General features: G+C 55.6%; 2 protein-coding genes across 7 annotated transcripts in view; one reads left to right on the top strand and one right to left on the bottom strand.

The window, feature by feature from the left end:
* Positions 1 to 3,593, top strand: part of LOC133354345 (general vesicular transport factor p115-like) — a 31,164-nt gene extending 27,571 nt beyond the window's left edge. For both annotated transcript variants that reach the window (XM_061571113.1, XM_061571114.1), the window contains 2 exons: positions 963 to 1,166; positions 1,993 to 3,593. In XM_061571113.1, coding sequence (XP_061427097.1) covers positions 963 to 1,166; positions 1,993 to 2,088 — 300 coding nt within the window. In that variant the 3' untranslated portion in view covers positions 2,089 to 3,593. The remainder of the gene's footprint in view (positions 1 to 962; positions 1,167 to 1,992) is intronic.
* Positions 3,594 to 4,115: 522 nt separating this feature from the next.
* On the bottom strand, positions 4,116 to 15,563 carry LOC133354366 (SPARC-like). Of its 5 annotated transcripts, none has more exons than XR_009756576.1 (12): positions 15,406 to 15,563; positions 14,560 to 14,622; positions 13,765 to 13,896; positions 12,689 to 12,742; positions 12,457 to 12,493; positions 11,905 to 12,026; positions 10,870 to 10,990; positions 10,239 to 10,375; positions 8,799 to 8,947; positions 7,770 to 7,918; positions 6,208 to 7,505; positions 4,116 to 6,177 (listed from the first exon to the last, which is right to left on the bottom strand). XR_009756576.1 is itself a non-coding variant. In XM_061571149.1 (11 exons), exons 1-11 carry the CDS (start codon positions 15,463 to 15,465, stop codon positions 7,477 to 7,479), a joined length of 1,053 nt encoding a protein of 350 aa, XP_061427133.1. In that variant the 5' UTR covers positions 15,466 to 15,563; the 3' UTR covers positions 4,116 to 7,476. The 5 variants fall into 5 exon arrangements, 1 of the variants encoding a protein (XP_061427133.1); XR_009756579.1 differs by having other exon boundaries at positions 4,116 to 4,845; positions 5,004 to 7,505; XR_009756577.1 differs by having other exon boundaries at positions 4,116 to 4,845; positions 4,972 to 7,505.
* Positions 15,564 to 18,334: the final 2,771 nt, after the last annotated feature.

Consider the following 18,334-nt stretch of genomic DNA (forward strand, 5'->3'; position numbering starts at 1 on the left):
CCTCCGGGCTGTCTGTCCACGGGTCATGATGATGATGGGAGGACAGTAGATCTGGCAGAGAGGTGGGGAGCGGCGCCCTTTCCTATGGATTTCTGGCAGTTCACAAGTGGTGGCTCAAGCGTCCCTGACGCATGAGACCGTGTGTCCAAATACAGTCCAGGGTTGTGCTTGTGTTCAACCATTACTGCTGAAATGTATGCACTCCCAGAAGGCCGTGCCACTGATGGGATGATTAAAGAAAAGATCTTCAGATGTTTCACGTGCAGGGATATGCATGTGAAAGAGGAGCATTGTCCGCTTATCTATTGCTAATCACGAATGGTGGTGGTGACGGGCGTGAAGGTGGTTGCCACGGTGATGATGGTCGTCGTTTTGGTGATAAAAGTGCTCATGGAGTTGATGATGGTCGTGGTGTTCGTGGTGGTCATGGCGGTCGATTTGGTGATGGTGGTGGTGATGACAATGTTGATTTCGATTTAAAGCTTCCGTGACTGCAGGGATTCATCTTCTTGGTTCTTTCGGTAAAGTCACGTAGAAGGGAAATAATAAAATAATACAAATAAAACATTATAAAATAATTCTCACGACATTTCGGCCACAACGCAAGCAGCCGTCCTCAGGTGAAGAACAGGTCTGTCGGAAAGGTCTGCTAAAGTCCTCTTGATATGCAAATTATTTTGTCAAGGCGCTCTTCCCCCTCCAACCCAGCTTAAATATACGCTCCAAGCCTGGTGGTGTTTCATTCAGACGCTGTCTTTCCGGCAGACCTGTACTTCACCTGAGGACGGCTGCTTGCGTTGTGGCCGAAACGTCGTGAGAATTATTATGTTTTATTTGTATTATTTTATTATTTCCCTTCTACGTGACTTTACCGAAAGAACCAAGAAGATGTTGTTGATCGCTACGAACGTGCTGCTGGTGGTGGTGACGGTCGTGGTGACGTTGGCTGCGTCTCTGCCCAGGACACGGTGCGGCTGCTCACGGAGGAGAAGCTGGCGCTGGCGGAGAGCGCGGGCGAGACCGCGCGCCTGCGCCAGGAGGTGGTGCGCCTCAACAAGGAGGCGGGCGACACGAGGAAGGAGCAGGACGACCTGCTGGTGCTGCTCGCCGACCAGGACCAGAAGATCATCGCGCTCAAGGGCCGCCTGCGCGAGCTGGGACACGCGGTGAGACGCGTAGCGCACGCGCCGCAAATACCGCAAACGCAACGGCGCGTGACGCAGCTGTGTTTTGGCACCGATTCGCGTCTGGCTTCATTTTTGCTTTGTACTTTATGTTGTTTGTTTCGCTCTGGTAGTTTGAGTGGCCCATGTCATGCTCTCTCTTGAGTCGGCACCTGGTCACGCGACATCAACTTTGAAACTGTGACACGTGGCTCTGTGGGAAGTGTGGGGGTTCCACGTGCCACGACACGGGCTCTGCGGCACAAACTGTGTTGATGCCGGGTCGGTGCTTGTGGCACGTGCGTTGTGGCGCACCGACGTGACTAACGGTGGCACATTCTTAGGTTTTTTTCGATGAAGTCACGTAGGTAAAAAATGTAAATTAATAAAAGTAAAATAAAAATAAAATAAAAATCACGACGTTTCGGAGGCAACACAAGCTTCCGTCTTCAGGTGGAATAGTCACAGCACGATAGCTGTATTGATAGCTGTATTGATAGCTGTATTGATACAGCTATCGTGCTGTGACTGTTCCACCTGAAGATGGAAGCTTGTGTTGCCTCCGAAACGTCATGATTTTAATTTTATTTTTATTTTACTTTTATTAATTTGAATTTTTTACCTACGTGACTTTACCGAAAAAACCTAAGAATATGAATCCTTGCACTCACGAAAGCTTCAAATCTAGAATTAACGGTGGCACATTCGGCCGAGTTCACCGACACGCGCCAAGCGTGGTGTCGTGGGACACTTCGGTACACCGAGTTGTCGTGGCGACCGTGGCTCGTTGTGCCGAGTCGCCGTGAACCGCGTGCGCTTGCCGTGGCAGGTGGAGAACGACGAGGACGACGACGACGATGAAGATGACGACATCTCGGAGGGCGGAGACGACGAGGGTGCGGGGGCCGACTCCCCGGATGAGTAGAGAGGTCGAGCTGCACGGTGCCGCGTCGCCGGCGACCCCGCCCCACACACACGGAGAGAGAGGAGCGACGGTGCAACCGTGACCAGGAGGACGTCGCACATCCCCCAGCCACCTTCCTCTCGCTTCCCAGCCCCCTGCCTTCGACGTCCCACTCCCCGCCTTAATCTTCCGCTCGCTCCCTTACCTTCATCTCCAACTCTAATCTCCCACCCTCCCCACCCCCCCACCTTTGTCTTCAATCTCCCTGCTCCGCTTCGAAGCGAGAGGCGACGACGCGCGGCGCCGGTAACGTCCACCCTCGTGAAGAAACCGCGGCGTGGAGCGGACAGGGGTGAGGGTTGGGAGAGGGGGGGGGGGGCGGAGATGTGCGGAGGGGGGCCGGCCCCCTAGTGGGGGTCACCCCAGGGTTGTCCCTTTAGTCGCCGCACCCATCCCTCCAATCGCCGTGCCCCTCCCCGCCACCGTTGCCGGCGCCGAGATGCCTCCCGCAGGGTGGTTAGTTCGCAAAACCCAATAGAGCAATAGGAGTGTTCCGTGGGCGAGATTGTCCATATGGTGTTCACGAGTTGACCGATGATGATGACGACGGCGGCGGGGGCGGCGGTAGCGGCGACAATGTGCTGCCATGTATACAAAGTATACTCTACTAGAGAGACGACGCGTGCGTAACGAAGAGGGGCGTGCTGGCACTTGCTGCTGCGTGGGGTGCGCTGCCACTGCCCCAGCGCACCGGAGCCAGGCCGCGAGCTGTGCGCGCTGTTGGTTTGCGAGCGACGGGGGAAATCCGCTTGTCCCGGTGGAGGTCTCTCGACAGCCGGTGACAGCCAAAAGTCGAGAGCGGCGGTGTGGTGGGGGGGGGTTGACCCCCCCCCCGTCCCCTCCCCCGGCGTTCATGGGCACGGGAACAAGGGATTGGTGAGTGTCAGCATTATGCAGAGTTGTTTTAGCAGGGGTTGTGGTTAGGCTTAGGAATGAAGGATTAGGGTTGTGGTTTTGATGTAGAGTTGGGAACAGTGCCCGAGCTTCGCATTTGGGATCGGGTTGGAACTTGCATTTTAGATATTGTTGAAATTATGGATAGAATTCTGGGTAAGTTTCGGCGCTAGCGTTTGGGTTAGGGATTATGCGTAGGGGTGGGGTTAACGTTAGGGTTTGGAGTTGGGGTCCCGGTCGAGGGACAGGGATGGAGTTGGGCTCAAGGGCTGTGACGGGCAGCTGCAGTGCCTCTACCAGGGTAGCAATGCTCCTCCACGCCCTGTTGCCCTGCAGCGCTCCCAACGGCACGGGGTGGGCAGGAGAGGCTCCTCCCGGGGCGGGTGCCGTGGTAGTATTTAAGACGTGCGTCCACGTTGGTGCATATAGAGAATGTGTGTTGGATCGCAAGCAGAAGAAGAAGATATATTTTAGGTTTCATCGATTTACTCGGTCTGGAGGCTGCCCCTCCCTCCCTCCCCCAGCCACGTGGGGCTGTTGTTTTCGTATGTGATTCATAAAGCCGTTCCTACGACAAACGATTCTGCTGCTGTTGATTCTGGTGCCGCCTCTGCTGATGCTGCTGCTGATGCTTCTGACGGTGGCTAGGAGATGGTAACTACCTCGCCTGGTATGTAGGAGGTCGTGGGTTCGATCCCGACCCTGACGCCTGCTGCTGTATATTTGGAGTTTGCGTGTCTCTCTCTCATCATCATCACGGTGGCTAGGAGATGTTAACTACCTCGCCTGGTATGCAGGAGGTCGTGGGTTCAATTGCGTGTGTCTCTCTCATCCCGTGGATTTTTCTCCGGGTCCTCCGGTTTTTCCCCAACATATTTATAAGCACGCGTTTAGAGCAATTTGACTACTGTACATTTCCACGTGATGAGCCACTTCATTGAGCTACCCCATTTGTGGCCAGGCAGCTTCTGAAAAAAAGACTTGGAGTGACTGTTTAGACTCGCAACCCAGAGACTACATCCTCCAGCCACACACTTGTATATTAAACACAACCCATACAGAACATTCGACCAGCAACAACAACAACACACAACCATTCTTACTAAGATTTATTCATCATGCAGTGGTTACAGTTATCTCCATGAACACGTGTTACAGGTTAGTACAAGAAAAGCACCTGCGGGGGGGATAGGCTGGACGAGGTTATAGAGGGTAGGGCTAGGAATGCAAGCACACCGCTCGTGTTACATAACCACAGCGAGGCACACCGCTACAGTGTTATATAATCAGTAAGGTACACCTACAGTGTTGACCAATCAGTGGTGCACCAACAGTGTTGACCAATCAGTGGTACACCAACAGTGTTGACCAATCAGTGGTGCACCAACAGTGTTGACCAATCAGTGGTGCACCAACAGTGTTAACCAATCAGGGTGGCACACCCCTACAGTGTTGACCAATCAGAGTGGCCCACCTCTACAGTGTTGACCAATCAGAGCGGCACACCCCTACAGTGTTGACCAATCAGAGTGGCCCACCCCTACAGTGTTGACCAATCAGAGTGGCACACCTCTACAGTGTTGACCAATCAGAGTGGCACACCCCTACAGTGTTGACCAATCAGTGGCACACCTCTACAGTGTTGACCAATCAGAGTGGCACACCCCTACAGTGTTGACCAATCAGAGTGGCACACCCCTACAGTGTTGACCAATCAGAGTGGCACACTCCTACAGTGTTGACCAATCAGAGTGGCACACCTCTACAGTGTTGACCAATCAGAGTGGCACACCCCTACAGTGTTGACCAATCAGAGTGGCCCACCTCTACAGTGTTGACCAATCAGAGTGGCGCACCCCTACAGTGTTGACCAATCAGAGTGACCCACCCCTACAGTGTTAACCAATCAGTGGCACACCTCTACAGTGTTGACCAATCAGAGTGGCACACCCCTACAGTGTTGACCAATCAGAGCGGCCCACCAACAGTGTTGACCAATCAGAGTGGCCCACCCCTACAGTGTTGACCAATCAGAGTGGCGCACCCCTACAGTGTTGACCAATCAGTGGCCCACCCCTACAGTGTTGACCAATCAGAGTGGCCCACCCCTACAGTGTTGACCAATCAGAGTGGCGCACCCCTACAGTGTTGACCAATCAGTGGCCCACCCCTACAGTGTTGACCAATCAGAGCGGCCCACCCCTACAGTGTTGACCAATCAGAGTGGCGCACCCCTACAGTGTTGACCAATCAGAGTGGCACACCCCTACAGTGTTGACCAATCAGAGCGGCCCACCAACAGTGTTGACCAATCAGAGTGGCGCACCCCTACAGTGTTGACCAATCAGAGCGGCGCACCCCTACAGTGTTGACCAATCAGAGTGGCCCACCCCTACAGTGTTGACCAATCAGAGTGGCCCACCCCTACAGTGTTGACCAATCAGAGTGGCCCACCCCTACAGTGTTGACCAATCAGAGTGGCCCACCCCTACAGTGTTGACCAATCAGAGTGGCGCACCCCTACAGTGTTGACCAATCAGAGCGGCCCACCCCTACAGTGTTGACCAATCAGAGCGGCCCACCCCTACAGTGTTGACCAATCAGAATGCAACACCACTACAGTGTTGACCAATCAGAGTGGCCCACCCCTACAGTGTTGACCAATCAGAGTGGCCCACCCCTACAGTGTTGACCAATCAGAGTGGCCCACCCCTACAGTGTTGACCAATCAGAGTGGCCCACCCCTACAGTGTTGACCAATCAGAGTGGCGCACCCCTACAGTGTTGACCAATCAGAGTGGCCCACCCCTACAGTGTTGACCAATCAGTGGCACACCTCTACAGTGTTGACCAATCAGAGTGGCACACCCCTACAGTGTTGACCAATCAGAGCGGCCCACCAACAGTGTTGACCAATCAGAGTGGCCCACCCCTACAGTGTTGACCAATCAGAGTGGCGCACCCCTACAGTGTTGACCAATCAGAGTGGCCCACCCCTACAGTGTTGACCAATCAGAGTGGCCCACCCCTACAGTGTTGACCAATCAGAGTGGCGCACCCCTACAGTGTTGACCAATCAGAGCGGCCCACCCCTACAGTGTTGACCAATCAGAGTGGCGCACCCCTACAGTGTTGACCAATCAGAGCGGCACACCCCTACAGTGTTGACCAATCAGAGCGGCCCACCAACAGTGTTGACCAATCAGAGTGGCCCACCCCTACAGTGTTGACCAATCAGAGTGGCGCACTCCTACAGTGTTGACCAATCAGAGTGGCCCACCCCTACAGTGTTGACTATTCAGAGTGACCCACCCCTACAGTGTTGACCAATCAGAATGCAACACCACTACAGTGTTGACCAATCAGTGCGAGTGGTCTCCATGGTAGGCCGGCCAGGTTCCCCGCGTGTCTCCATCACAACACGGCGCCCTCAAACCCCCCCATGCCCCCGGCGCGTTCGCTGTTTACGCGAGAGGCCCTCTGGCCGCGACCGATCGACCGACCCGCCTGATCGATCTATCGATTCAATCGGGGAAGCCGTAGCACAACCGTGAGAGGGAGACAGCCCCCCGCGGCGAGGCGCGCAGTGGCCCCAGGGGGCGCTGACCCGTGCGTCACATTCCCTTGGTGCGGTTCCCCCCGCCACCCCAACGTCAACCGCTACGTATATAATCTTGATTTATATATAAAAGAACAAAACCTTAGAGCCGCCCTATCGTGTGGCCAACGGAGGCCGCGAGGAGTTAATTGGTTTTAAATCGTGGCGGTGGTGGCGAGGGTACGGGACCACGTGCTATAAGCCGGTGCGCAAACACGTGCCCCGACGTTGCCCCCCTCGAAACGTTGGGGCACGTGGTTGGTCCCTTCGTTGAGCCAGCAGCGTTCCATGTTTACGGAGGGGTTGCTGGGACCGCGGTGACCTTGAAGGCAGGAGGGGGGGGGGAGGCATCTTTAGGCGGAGCTGCGATCGTGTTCATATCATCACCGTCGTCACCACCGATGATATCAACGTCACCACCGCGATGCCATCGTCGCCATCGTCGCCATCGGCCACCGTGTTACTACAGTGAACACACCTTTGTGATATACCAGCACCATTACCGCTCGGCGTACCGGCGGTTTAACTATCACCAACGCTGACGAGATCACCATAGAAATATCACCGCCGCCATCATCGCCGACGGCATCATCACAGTCACCATCATCGGCAACTTGACCAGCAACGTTCATTCATCACCACCCATTATTTCATCGTCGTCGTCGTCGTCATTAACCCCGACATGTTTACCATCGCTACAAATTCATCATCGGCATCATGACAGAAACCTTGGAGCTGATGGGCTGTCATTGTGTATGACGAGGTGAAGGTGTGTGGTGGTGGTGTTGCTGCACGTGTTGTTGTTGCGTTGTTGTTGTTGCGGGGCAGGGGGCGGAAGGGAGAGGGGGGGGTGGTGCTTAGAAGAGCAGAGCCTCGTCCACGTCGTCTGTAAAACAAAGAGATCATCAGCACCACGAGTAACATCATCATTAACATCACATCACTGACGATCATCAATATCACCACCATCGATGTCATCATCTCCACCACGGTCCCATTGGGTCTCCCTGGGTCCCCCCAGAGCCCTTCTTGCCCCCCCCCCCCCCCGGGGTCTCCTGCATCCCTCCGTGATCTCTTTGGGTCCCTCTGGGTCTACGAGACGACCCCCCCCCCCCCGGGTCCCACCAGGTCCCCACTGGGGCCCGCGTACCGGGCAGGAGGCCGAAGCAGGCGCCCCACTCGGGCAGGGAGATGAGGCGGTCTCCGTCGGCGTCGCAGCGCAGGAAGAAGCGCGTGGTGCAGTGCTCCATGGGCACCAGCGGGGCCCGCAGCGGGGACAGCTCCGAGTGGGACAGGTACCTGCAGCGAGCCCAGCACACTGGGTGAGTGGGACAGGCATCTACACAGGTACCTACACAGGCACCTACACAGGCACCTACACAGGCACTCAGGTACCTACACAGTACCATGCGCGTCCCAGCACACCAGTAGTGGAGGCCTACCAGTACCTACACAGGCACTACACAGGCCCTACCAGGACCTACAGGCACCTACACAGCACCTACACAGGCACCTACACAGGACCTACACAGTACCTACACAGGCACCTACACAGGCCCTACCACACCAAGGTCCTACACAGGCACCTACACAGGTACCTACACAGGCACTCAGGTACCTACACACCTACACAGGCACCTACACAGGTACCTACACAGGCACCTACACAGGCACCTACACAGGCTACACAGGCACCTACACAGGCACCTACACAGGCACCTACACAGGCATCTACACAGGCACCTACACAGGCACCTACACAGGCACCTACACAGGCACCTACACAGGCACCTACACAGGCATCTACACAGGCACCTACACAGGCACCTACACAGGCACCTACGGCGTGCCCAGGCATCTACAAGGCGCAGAGATGCTCATCGTCCGGGGTGCTGGTATCCTGTAGGGGGTACGTGTTGTATGCCCATGTGCTGGTGCCACGCGGTGGTTGCTACGTGTGGTTGCTACGCGGTGGTTGCTACGTGTGGTTGCTACGTGTGGTTGCTACGTGTGGTTGCTACGTGTGGTTGCTACATGTGGTTGCTAGGTGGTTGCTATGTGTGGTTGCTATGCGCTGGTGCCGCACGGTGGTTGCTACGCGTGGTTGCTACGCGCTGGTTGCTACGCGCAGTTGCTACGCATGGTTGCTACGCGCCGGTGCCGCGCGCCATCGTCTTGCCTGTCTGCCGGGCGGGAGTCGAGCTGGGCGAACTGCCAGTGCACCGGGTAGATGTACATGCGGTAGTTCTTGACGAAGTCGCGCTGCAGCAGCTCGCGCGTGTGGTCGCCCTGCCGCAGGCGCCGCTCGTCGCTCACGATCTTCCGCAACTGCAGAAGCCAAACGCCGCCGCCCCCACACCCCCCACCGGAGTGGTTAGCGCAGCGAACAATTCACACGTACGGGCAACGCGGCAACCGGCCGATCGGTCGTCGAGTAACAAGCGAGAGCCGGAGAGCGATTCAGAGGCGCGGGACACCACGGGCGAGCGGGGAAGACAGCTAGAACCGCCCCCGCCCCTCCACCCCCTCAACAATTGCCCAAGCTCTGTGCTCCTACATCGGGATGTTTGGCCAACTCCGTATTACGTACAAAGACAAAGATCCCCGGTATAGCCTGAACAGACTGCTGGGGCAAGTGCTGTTAAGTGAGCACCTATGAAGGGTGGCACGGCACACGAGGTAGTGGGGTGGCCAACACCACGCCAGGCCGCCTTTGTTTCCCCAGGGCTGATGTTTACACACCTTACCAGGTAGTAATTTTAGGCTGAGTCGACCTAGGGGTAGACCCATGACCAATTTATATAATCGTCACTGGTGTTGGCCGTGAGTGAGAATCGAACTCGGGTTGCCGGGTTCGGAGCGCAGCGTGCTCACCGCTACGCTACCGCTCTTTGTCTTTATTTATCGTACGCACACACACACGTATAGCGCACTTGCACAACAACCCACGCCGCTGTGTTTGACGATGCGGGCACAGCCCGCGGCAGTTTTCGCGGTGCGGGGCGATGTTCCCACGTGCTTTTGACGGCCGCATATTCTTGTTCAAATGACTTCGCGGTGGGGGGTGGGGGGGGGGGGCTATTCTTTATCGTTCACCGTGAAACGGACGGGCATATGGTATTTTCACGGTTGACAACGCACTGGCAGTATCAACCGGGACGGGCTTTGCGACTGGAAGCACGAACGTCGAACCCAAGCGCCGAGCCCGCCACCGCCCAGCCGTGTGACCACCCAGCCGTGTGACCGCCCAGCCAGCCTGCGAGTCGGTGCGCTAGTCAGTCAGACTCCCCGACGCTTAACGAGTCAGGCAGGCAGTCGGTCAGTCAGCCAATGAGCCCCGGCTCTGTCTCTCCGTCTGTACGTGAGGTTTGTCACAAGCGCGTGATCAGCAGAAACACAATCGTACCACCCCCTTGCCCACCCCACTCACCCCGTACCCTACGTATAACGCCCCACCCCCTCGTACCCCCTCGTTCTCCCCGTGCTTCCACAGCACCCCCCAAATACCCCCCTACTTACCGCCCTTGCCCCCCCCCACCCCCGTGTCTCCTGTACCCCCCCCACCTCCGTGTCTCCTGTACCCTCCTGCCCGTGCACCCCCCCCCCCCCCGTGCCGTGCCTTGCGCCTCTGCTTGTCGGTGAGCAGCTCCCCGCGCTCCTCGTCCCTCTCGTACATCTGCACGACGACGTTCTTGAGCCAGTCGCGCATCCGCAGGGGAAACTCGGTCAGCTCCACGTCCAGGCACGGCGTGATCTCTGTGCCCCGGGGGGAGGGGGTGGGGGGGGAGGTGGGGAGTAAGGAGGTGGGGGAGGGAGCGAGGGCAGTGACATCAGAGCAGCATCACAGAGAGCACGATTTAGGACGTCACTGGACACACACCCGTGTAACGCACGCGCCATCCCACCTGAATGCATCCGTGCGCGTCCGTGTTTTTTGCGCCTCGTCGTCGTCGCGGTTGTAGCTACGCTGCGCTACAAACCCCGTGACCCGAGTTCGATTCCTGCTCACAGCCAACACCAGCGACGATTATCTGAATCGGTCCTGGGCCTCCACTAGGTCAACTCGGCCTCAAGTGAGTATCTGGTGCGGTGTGCAAACATCGCTACTTGGGAGACAAAGGCGGCAGGGCGTGATGCTGGCCACCCACCCTCTCGTGTACCATGCCGGCCTTCATAGGTGCTACGCACGCTAACCGCACTTGCCCCAACAACCTGTTGAGGCTATGCGGGGGATCTTTGTCTTTGCGTACCCTTGCAGGGCCCGATGTAGTCGAGGTGCAGATGCCGCCCCTTCTTGGTGCCATCGAGGGCGCAGCGGTGGGCATCCAGATGGCAGTGCGACGGATACGTGTGGTTGTCCGTGCCACACAGCTGCACCACCACCATCAACACCATAATCATCATTAACCATCAACATCATTAACCACCAAGGCCATCATCATCATTAACCATCAACATCATTAGCCACGAACGCCATCATCATTGCACCTCCGATTTGCACGGTTGGCTACGTACGTTGCAGAAAAAGTTCAACATACATACCTATCATCAACACTACCATCATCATCATCGTCATGAATATCACCAACACCACCATCATCAACATCACCATCATTGAGCATGTGTGGCTATCCGTGCTGCAGAAATGCACGACCACAATCAACATCAGCAACATCAGCAACATCAGCATCATTGAGTGGATGTGGTTATAAGTGCCGCACAGCTGCACCACAATCAAGACATCAACAAGAACAGCACCACCCCTATCACCACCATCAACAACATCCGCATCAACAACAGCACCACAACCATCACCACCCATCGACATCAACAGTACGATGTTGCCGCCGATGGTGGTAAGGTTGTTGTTGTTAGCTTCATGAAAAGCCCTTTCACGAGCATGGAGCTGAGCTCTTGTGAACAGGCGATGATGCTGGATGTCATAAGCCAGCGGAACCTCAGATGGACAATCGTCATCATTCTGTTCGCTTCCCAACACCCTTCCTCCTCCCCCCTCGCTCCCCCTATCCCCCCATCACCGTCCTCTGGTGTGAGCGCACTGACGTGGCAACTTGATTTGGTTGGCTCTGTCGCTGGGTGGTGGAGGGGAACTGTTAAACGTTTTACATGATACCTACGACAGGATTTAACCCAACAGAAACTAATTACGGATAATTGTTATTGTTGGCGGTGATGACGATGTTGATGTTGACGATGTTGATGTTGCCGTTAATGTTGACGACGATGATGACGATGATGGCGTTGACTATGAAGATATCACCCACCATGGTGTCAACGCTGCTGCTCGACTCGCAGGTGTCGGCGCTCTGGCAGATGCAGACGGGACGCGACTCCACGTCCACCTCGCACACACGGCCCGGCTTGCAGGCGAACCCAAGGCACGGGTCTACACGGAGACACGGAGACGTGGGGTCACGGGGTCATGGGGACGTGGAGACACGGGGGGACGTGGAGACATGGGGTGATGGGGACACGGGATCACGGGGTCATTGAGACATGGGGACATGGGGTCATGGGGTCATTGAGACACGGGGACATTGAGACACGGGGTCACGGGGACATTAAGACATGGAGATGCACAGTCACTGGGACATTCAGAAACGGGGACATGCCAGCCAGTCCAGCTTACAATTGAACCCCAGGCAAGGGTCTACACAGACACGGGGCCATTGGGATACGGGGACATTGAGACACGGAGACAAAGGGACGTGAGGAGGTAGATGCATATACACATGGGATCACGGACACATGGGGACATGGAAACACAGGGATGTGGAGACGAAGGGACAGGGAGACAAGGGGACAAGAGGACTTACTGATGAGGGGGGTCTCTTCCTCCTCCTCTTCCGACTCCTATTGGAAGAGGAGGGGACATGCGTTAGATACGACTCTAGAGAAGGAGTGAGGCCAGTGTCAGGGTCTGTTACTCTAGAGCAGGACTGAGGCCTGTGTGAGTCTCCATTATGCTAGAGCAGGACTGAGGCCTGTGTCAGGCTCTGATATTCTAGAGCAGGACTGAGGCCTGTGTGAATTCAGTTCATACTGTACCTCAATCACCACCTCCTCCTCCACCACTGGAGTTTCCTCCACCACCACCGCGTCCTATGGGCACAGAGAGACACTCTTCATGTGCAGCCGTAACCAGAACCCATAACCCTTATTCGAACCCATAACCTCAACCCTAACCCATAGCCATGACCTAAACTCTAATTATAACCCATAACCTAAACCCTAACCCATAGCCATGACCTAAACTCTAATTCTAACCCTAACCTAAACCCTAAACCAAATCCAGAGCCTAACTTTAACCCAAACCAAATCCTAACCCTTAACCTAAACCCTATGTGTTTTCTCTTGCACTAACCCATAACCCCAACTTAAAAACCTAATTATAACCCCTTACTCGTAACCCCTTTCCTTAACTATAACTTTAACGCATCCTTAAATGGAGCCCATAAGCCTCACCCTAATTGAGGGGTTGGCAACCACATTTCGTAAAAGTTAAATAGGTCTAGAGCCGGAATACACTGTGGTGAATACGAGACGGTGGGTCCGTCATAGATAACGTCACGAAGCAGTCCTTAAAGAGCCGCAGGTTGCTGACCCCTGCCAATGGTAAACTGGACTCCCATGGTAAACTGGACCTCCATTGTAAATTTAACTCCTATGGTAAACTAGACTCTCATAGTATACTGGACTCCCATGTTAAACTGGACATCCATGGTAAATTAGACTTCTATGGAAAGCCGGACTTCCATGTTAAGCTGGACTTCCATTGTAAACTGGACTTATATGGTAAACTGGATTCCCATGGTAAACTGGACTCCCATGGTAAACTGGACTTCCATTGTAAGCTGGACTTCCATTGTAAGCTGGACTTCAATGGTAAACTGCACTTTTATGGTAAACTGGATTTCCATTGTAATATGGACTCCCATGGTCAGGGGTCGTCAACCAAAAATAACAAAAAAATATTTTTTTTTTATTCGGAGAAACTCCTGCCCCCCTTAAAATATTTCAAGAGCTGCAATGCAGCCCTTGAAGAGCCGCATTCGGCTCCGGAGCCGCAGGTTCACCGAGCCCTGCCCCAACCCACATCTCATGACCCCCACAGAGTTACTCACACCCTGAGTCTCTTCCTGCATCTCCTCATCTCCGGTCTCTTCCTGGACCTCCTCCTGCGGCTCCTCCTCCCCCACAGTCTCCTCTCCCTGGGTCTCCTCCTGGATCTCCACGTCTCCGTCGTACTCCTGCACCTGATGGGAGAGAACGTGGTGACCCCTACTGTCGCGTCCTGTTCCAACCCCCCGCAACAGCCCTCCTCCCTCCCCCCCCCCACAAAATTCCAGCCCCGATCGGTGAGCGCCTATTAAGGCCGGCGCGTGTCCAGCGTTGGACGACTGTTGTGCAGGAGCCTCCACGGTGATCAAACTGTTCGTCCTGGTTCCTCGTGGTCATACTGCGTGCGTGCGCGTGTGTCCGCTTGTAGTACGTGTCGAGTGGGGGGCGGTGGCGCAGTAGCTACGAGCCTGGCGACCCGAGTTCGATTCTCGCCAATGGCCACAAACTCCCGTGACGATTATCTGAACCGTTCCTGGGCTTCACCTCCGCCTCAAATGAGTCCCCTGGAGCGGTGTGTAAACATCGCCACTTGGGGAGACAAAGTTCGCCAGGCGTGGCGATGGCCACCCGGCCCCTCATAGGTGCTCGCTAACAGCACTTGCCCCAACAGTCTGTTAAAGGCTTTACAGGGGATCTTTGTGTGCACACATGCGCCTAGCCTGGCACCAGCGTAGTGGTGACTTCAGGGCTCTATAGCGGTGAAGGGCAGTGGTTGCACGTGTGTGTTGGTGGGCGCCCCAGGAGTCTGCCGAGGCTGGCCAGGGGATCTTTGTCTGCGTGTGTGATGGGGCATTTACTCCGGGCGGGTTCCAGGCGTCGTCATCGCCGGTCCGGACTTCTGCTTCGTACTCCTCCATCGCCTGCAAATGCCAAGACAGCAGCCCAGGTGAGACCACAGTGGCCCAGGTGAGACGACAGTGGACCAGATGAGATGACAGTGGCCCAGGTGAGATCACAGTGGCCCAGGTGAGATGACAGTGGCCCAGGTGAGGACACAGTGGCCCAGGTGATACCACAGTGGCCCAGGTGAGACAGTGGCCCAGGTGAGACGACAGTGGCCCAGGTGAGACAGTGGCCCAGGTGAGGCCACAGTGGCCCAGGTGAGGCCACAGTGGCCCAGGTGAGACAGTGGCCCAGGTGAGACCACAATAGCCCAGGTGAGATGATAGTGGTCCAGGTAAGACGGCAGTGGCCCAGGTGAGATCACAGTGGCCCAGGTGAGGCCACAGTGGCCCAGGTGAGATCACAGTGGCCCAGGTGAGGCCACGGTGGCCCAGGTGAGGCCATAGTGGCCCAGGTGAGATCACAGTGGCCCAGGTGAGGCCACAGTGGTCCAGGATGAGGCCACAGTGGCCCAGGTGAGACAGTGGCCCAGGTGAGATGACAGTGGCCCAGGTGAGGCCACAGTGGCCCAGGTGAGACAGTGGCCCAGGTGAGATCACAGTGGCCCAGGTGAGACAGTGGCCCAGGTGAGATGACAGTGGCCCAGGTGAGACCATAGTGGCCCAGGTGAGACAGGGCCCCAGGTGAGACAGGGGCCCAGGTGAGATGACAGTGAGCCTGTGTGTGCACTAAGAGCGAGCAGGTTTGTACTGTCATTTCCCAGATGTGTGAAAGGAGTGCCCAGATGTGCAGGGACTCACGGGGACGGCCAGGGCTGACCCTGCCAGACCAAGTAGCAGCAGCAGCGCCCACAGCTTCATGGTGACAGCTCTGATGGGAGACACACTGACACACACAAACAAGACAAAGATCCCCAATATAGCCTGAACAGACTGTGGCAAGTGCTGTTAGCGAGCACCTATGAAGTGCAGCACGGTACACAAGGGGGTTGGTAGCCAGCACCACGCCCGGCCGCCTTTGTCTCACCAGTGCTGATATTTTTACACAACGCACCAGGTACTCATTTGAGGCTGACTAGTAGACCCAAGGGAGGCCCATGACCAGTTCAGATGATCGCAACTGGTATTGGCCGTGAGTGAGAATCGAACTCGGGTCGCCGGGTTAGTGGCACTAGCCACTACACTACCGCTCCCCACACATATAGATACAAAGACAAAGATCCCCCATATAGGCTTAAACAGACTTTTGGGGCCAGTGCTTTTTGTGTGAGCACACACAGATACACACGGATTAGTTCGTGCACAAATGCGTTGGCTTTGATTCCCACTCGTTCTCCACACCTCACCCATCCTCACCAGCCCCACCCTCATCAGCAACCACACTCACTCACCCACGCTCACCTACCCTCCCATCCTTAACCAACCTCACCAGGGCTACCTTCACACCCCTCCAGAAAACTCTCTTCATTCTGGAACCCCCTTCCCTGGGACCCCTCGTCCCAGAATCCCTGTACAAGACCCCCCCCCCCCCACCAGACCCCCACCCCCACCAGACTCCCCCCCCCACTAAACCCCCCCCACCAGACCCCCCTGACCAGACCCCCTCCACCACCAGACCCCCCCCACCAGACCCCCCCCCCCCACCAGACCCCCCCCCCCACCACCAGACCCCTCTCCCCCCCGCCCATCGAGACCGCAGTGGGACCCGGCTCGGCGGCCACGTGACCTGGGCCAGAACAGAACCGTCAGAGAACCACAGAGCCACACAGAACTACAGAGAGCCACAGAACCACAGAGAACCACAGAACCACAGAGCCACACAGAACCGCCAGAGAACTACAGAGAACCACAGAGCCACACAGAACTACAGAACCGCCAGATAACCACAGAATGTGCCCTGCCGCGTCTGGCTCAGTGGGCCCGCACGAGCTGACGGGACAATGCCGCACGCTGTTGCTGGGTGAAATGTCCTGGGAGCCCCCCCCCCCCTCCCACGCTCTGCGCTCACAAAAGCCTCTTTATTTGGGTTCGGGTTTCCAGGGCGCGCGGAGTCTCTGGTGGAGACCGTACAGTGCAGAGTGGGAGGGCAGCTTCGTAGATTCCATTCTGCCTGACATCACAAGCGGCGGCTGCGTTCGCAACGCAGCCGCTAACGCAGCAGTAGTTCTCATCGGCAGTTGTATCAGCCATCACAATCGGCAGCAGATTAGTCATCGTCGGTAGCAGCAATTATGAATTATGTCAGGATCATCGGCAGCAGCCGGAGTTGCCACCTGTCCGGTTTTTCCCGGGACGTTCTCTTGCCGAGTGAGTGAGGCAGCAGCTGTCGTGGGGAGCGTTCCTTAACATCGAGTCCTGGCCCTTGCCACTTGCGTAGCGATGATAACAGTGATCCATCACTCGAGACGACGCATCCACCTGGCTTTCTCCTCTCTTCCGCGAGCGTGAGAAGTTCCCCTCCCCGTTCCCCACAATGACCTCCCGGTTTTTTTTGTAACTCGGAGTTGGCAACCGTGTCTCGCAGCGACAGCTATAATAACATCATTATTATTATCGATCAACATCGTCAACATCAACTTAAACTCTGAACTCGATGCTCAATATCCACCTGCAATTGAATTCATCTATCTGAGTCTACGCGATCTACAATCCTAACTGATTTACAAACCACCTGATTTATAATCCATCTGGCAAAGATATGTCAGCCCAGCCTTGACACCAATTCCCTGGTGGACAATTCACCTGATTAAGAATCCACCTAATTCACAATCCAGGTGGATTTTAAATCGGGTTAATTCTAATCTTAGGTGGATTCTAAATTAGATGGATTATAATCCAATAAGTTAAGTTGATATAGAATCCAATTGATGTATCTTCCACCAGGTGTACAGTCCACCGATTTACAATCCGCCTGGACCGGAATCCACCTTTATTTACAATCCCCCTGGACTAGAATCCACCTTTATTTACATTGCACCTGTTCCAGGTGTTATCAGCCCAGGTATTTGGCACAAACACGAAACCAGGCGCCGCGTTCGAATTGTTTTGCCGAATCGGCCCAAAACGGATCTCACTGAACGGGGAGCTGTCCCCATTGTAAGCGACGGAGATAAGGGGTTCGTTTCGTCAAAACACCTCTCTAGACGAGGGGACATTCCGCCAACAATGCGCCGGGCTGAACCTTTGACGTTTGGAACGCCACCACAAGCAGTTAAAAGTTAAACAAACGTTTGTATTTTACCAAGTGAAGCCCGCTGAGCTACGACCTGGCTATCGCAAATGATATCCCGACAAAGTGTGGCTCATCGTGTGGACAATTAAAGCAGCCAAATACTCTAAACGCGTGTTTTTAAATGTGGAGGGGGGAAACCGGAGGACCCGGAGAAAAATCCACGCAACCACGGGCAGAGAGAGAGACGCAAACTCCAAATATACAGCAGCAGGCGTCAGGGTCGGGATCGAACCCACGACCTCCTGTACACCAGGCGAGGTAGTTAACATCTCACTGCCGTTTCACCAAGAGTAAGATGGCTCACTTCGCGATGGGTTGTAGCCGGGCTGGCCCAGAACCCCCTCCTAATGTTCGTGAGAAGGAGCCTCAAAGAGGCAATGCCGTCAAGGGGAATTTGAGAGACAAGAAGAGTGTGATGGTGGTGCTGATCATGGTGGTGATTGGGGTTATTGGGGTGATTTGGTGCCGTTGATGGTGTTTGTGATGGAGGGGGGTGAT

This window comes from Lethenteron reissneri, chromosome 47 (genome assembly GCF_015708825.2).
Source record: "Lethenteron reissneri isolate LAM-NWPU_2019-01 chromosome 47, ASM1570882v1, whole genome shotgun sequence".
Lineage (NCBI taxonomy): Eukaryota > Metazoa > Chordata > Hyperoartia > Petromyzontiformes > Petromyzontidae > Lethenteron > Lethenteron reissneri.

What these genes read in the sequence shown, in the direction of transcription:
- LOC133354366 (XM_061571149.1), bottom strand. Translation starts at nt 15,465, where the DNA reads ATGAAGCTGTGGGCGCTGCTGCTGCTACTTGGTCTGGCAGGGTCAGCC. An exon ending in CTACATCGGGCCCTGCAAGG is followed by an intron (nt 10,376 to 10,869) that starts GTACGCAAAGAC and finishes CCCGGGGCACAG; the next exon opens with AGATCACGCCGTGCCTGGAC. An exon ending in CCGACAAGCAGAGGCGCAAG is followed by an intron (nt 8,948 to 10,238) that starts GCACGGCACGGG and finishes TGGCTTCTGCAG; the next exon opens with TTGCGGAAGATCGTGAGCGA.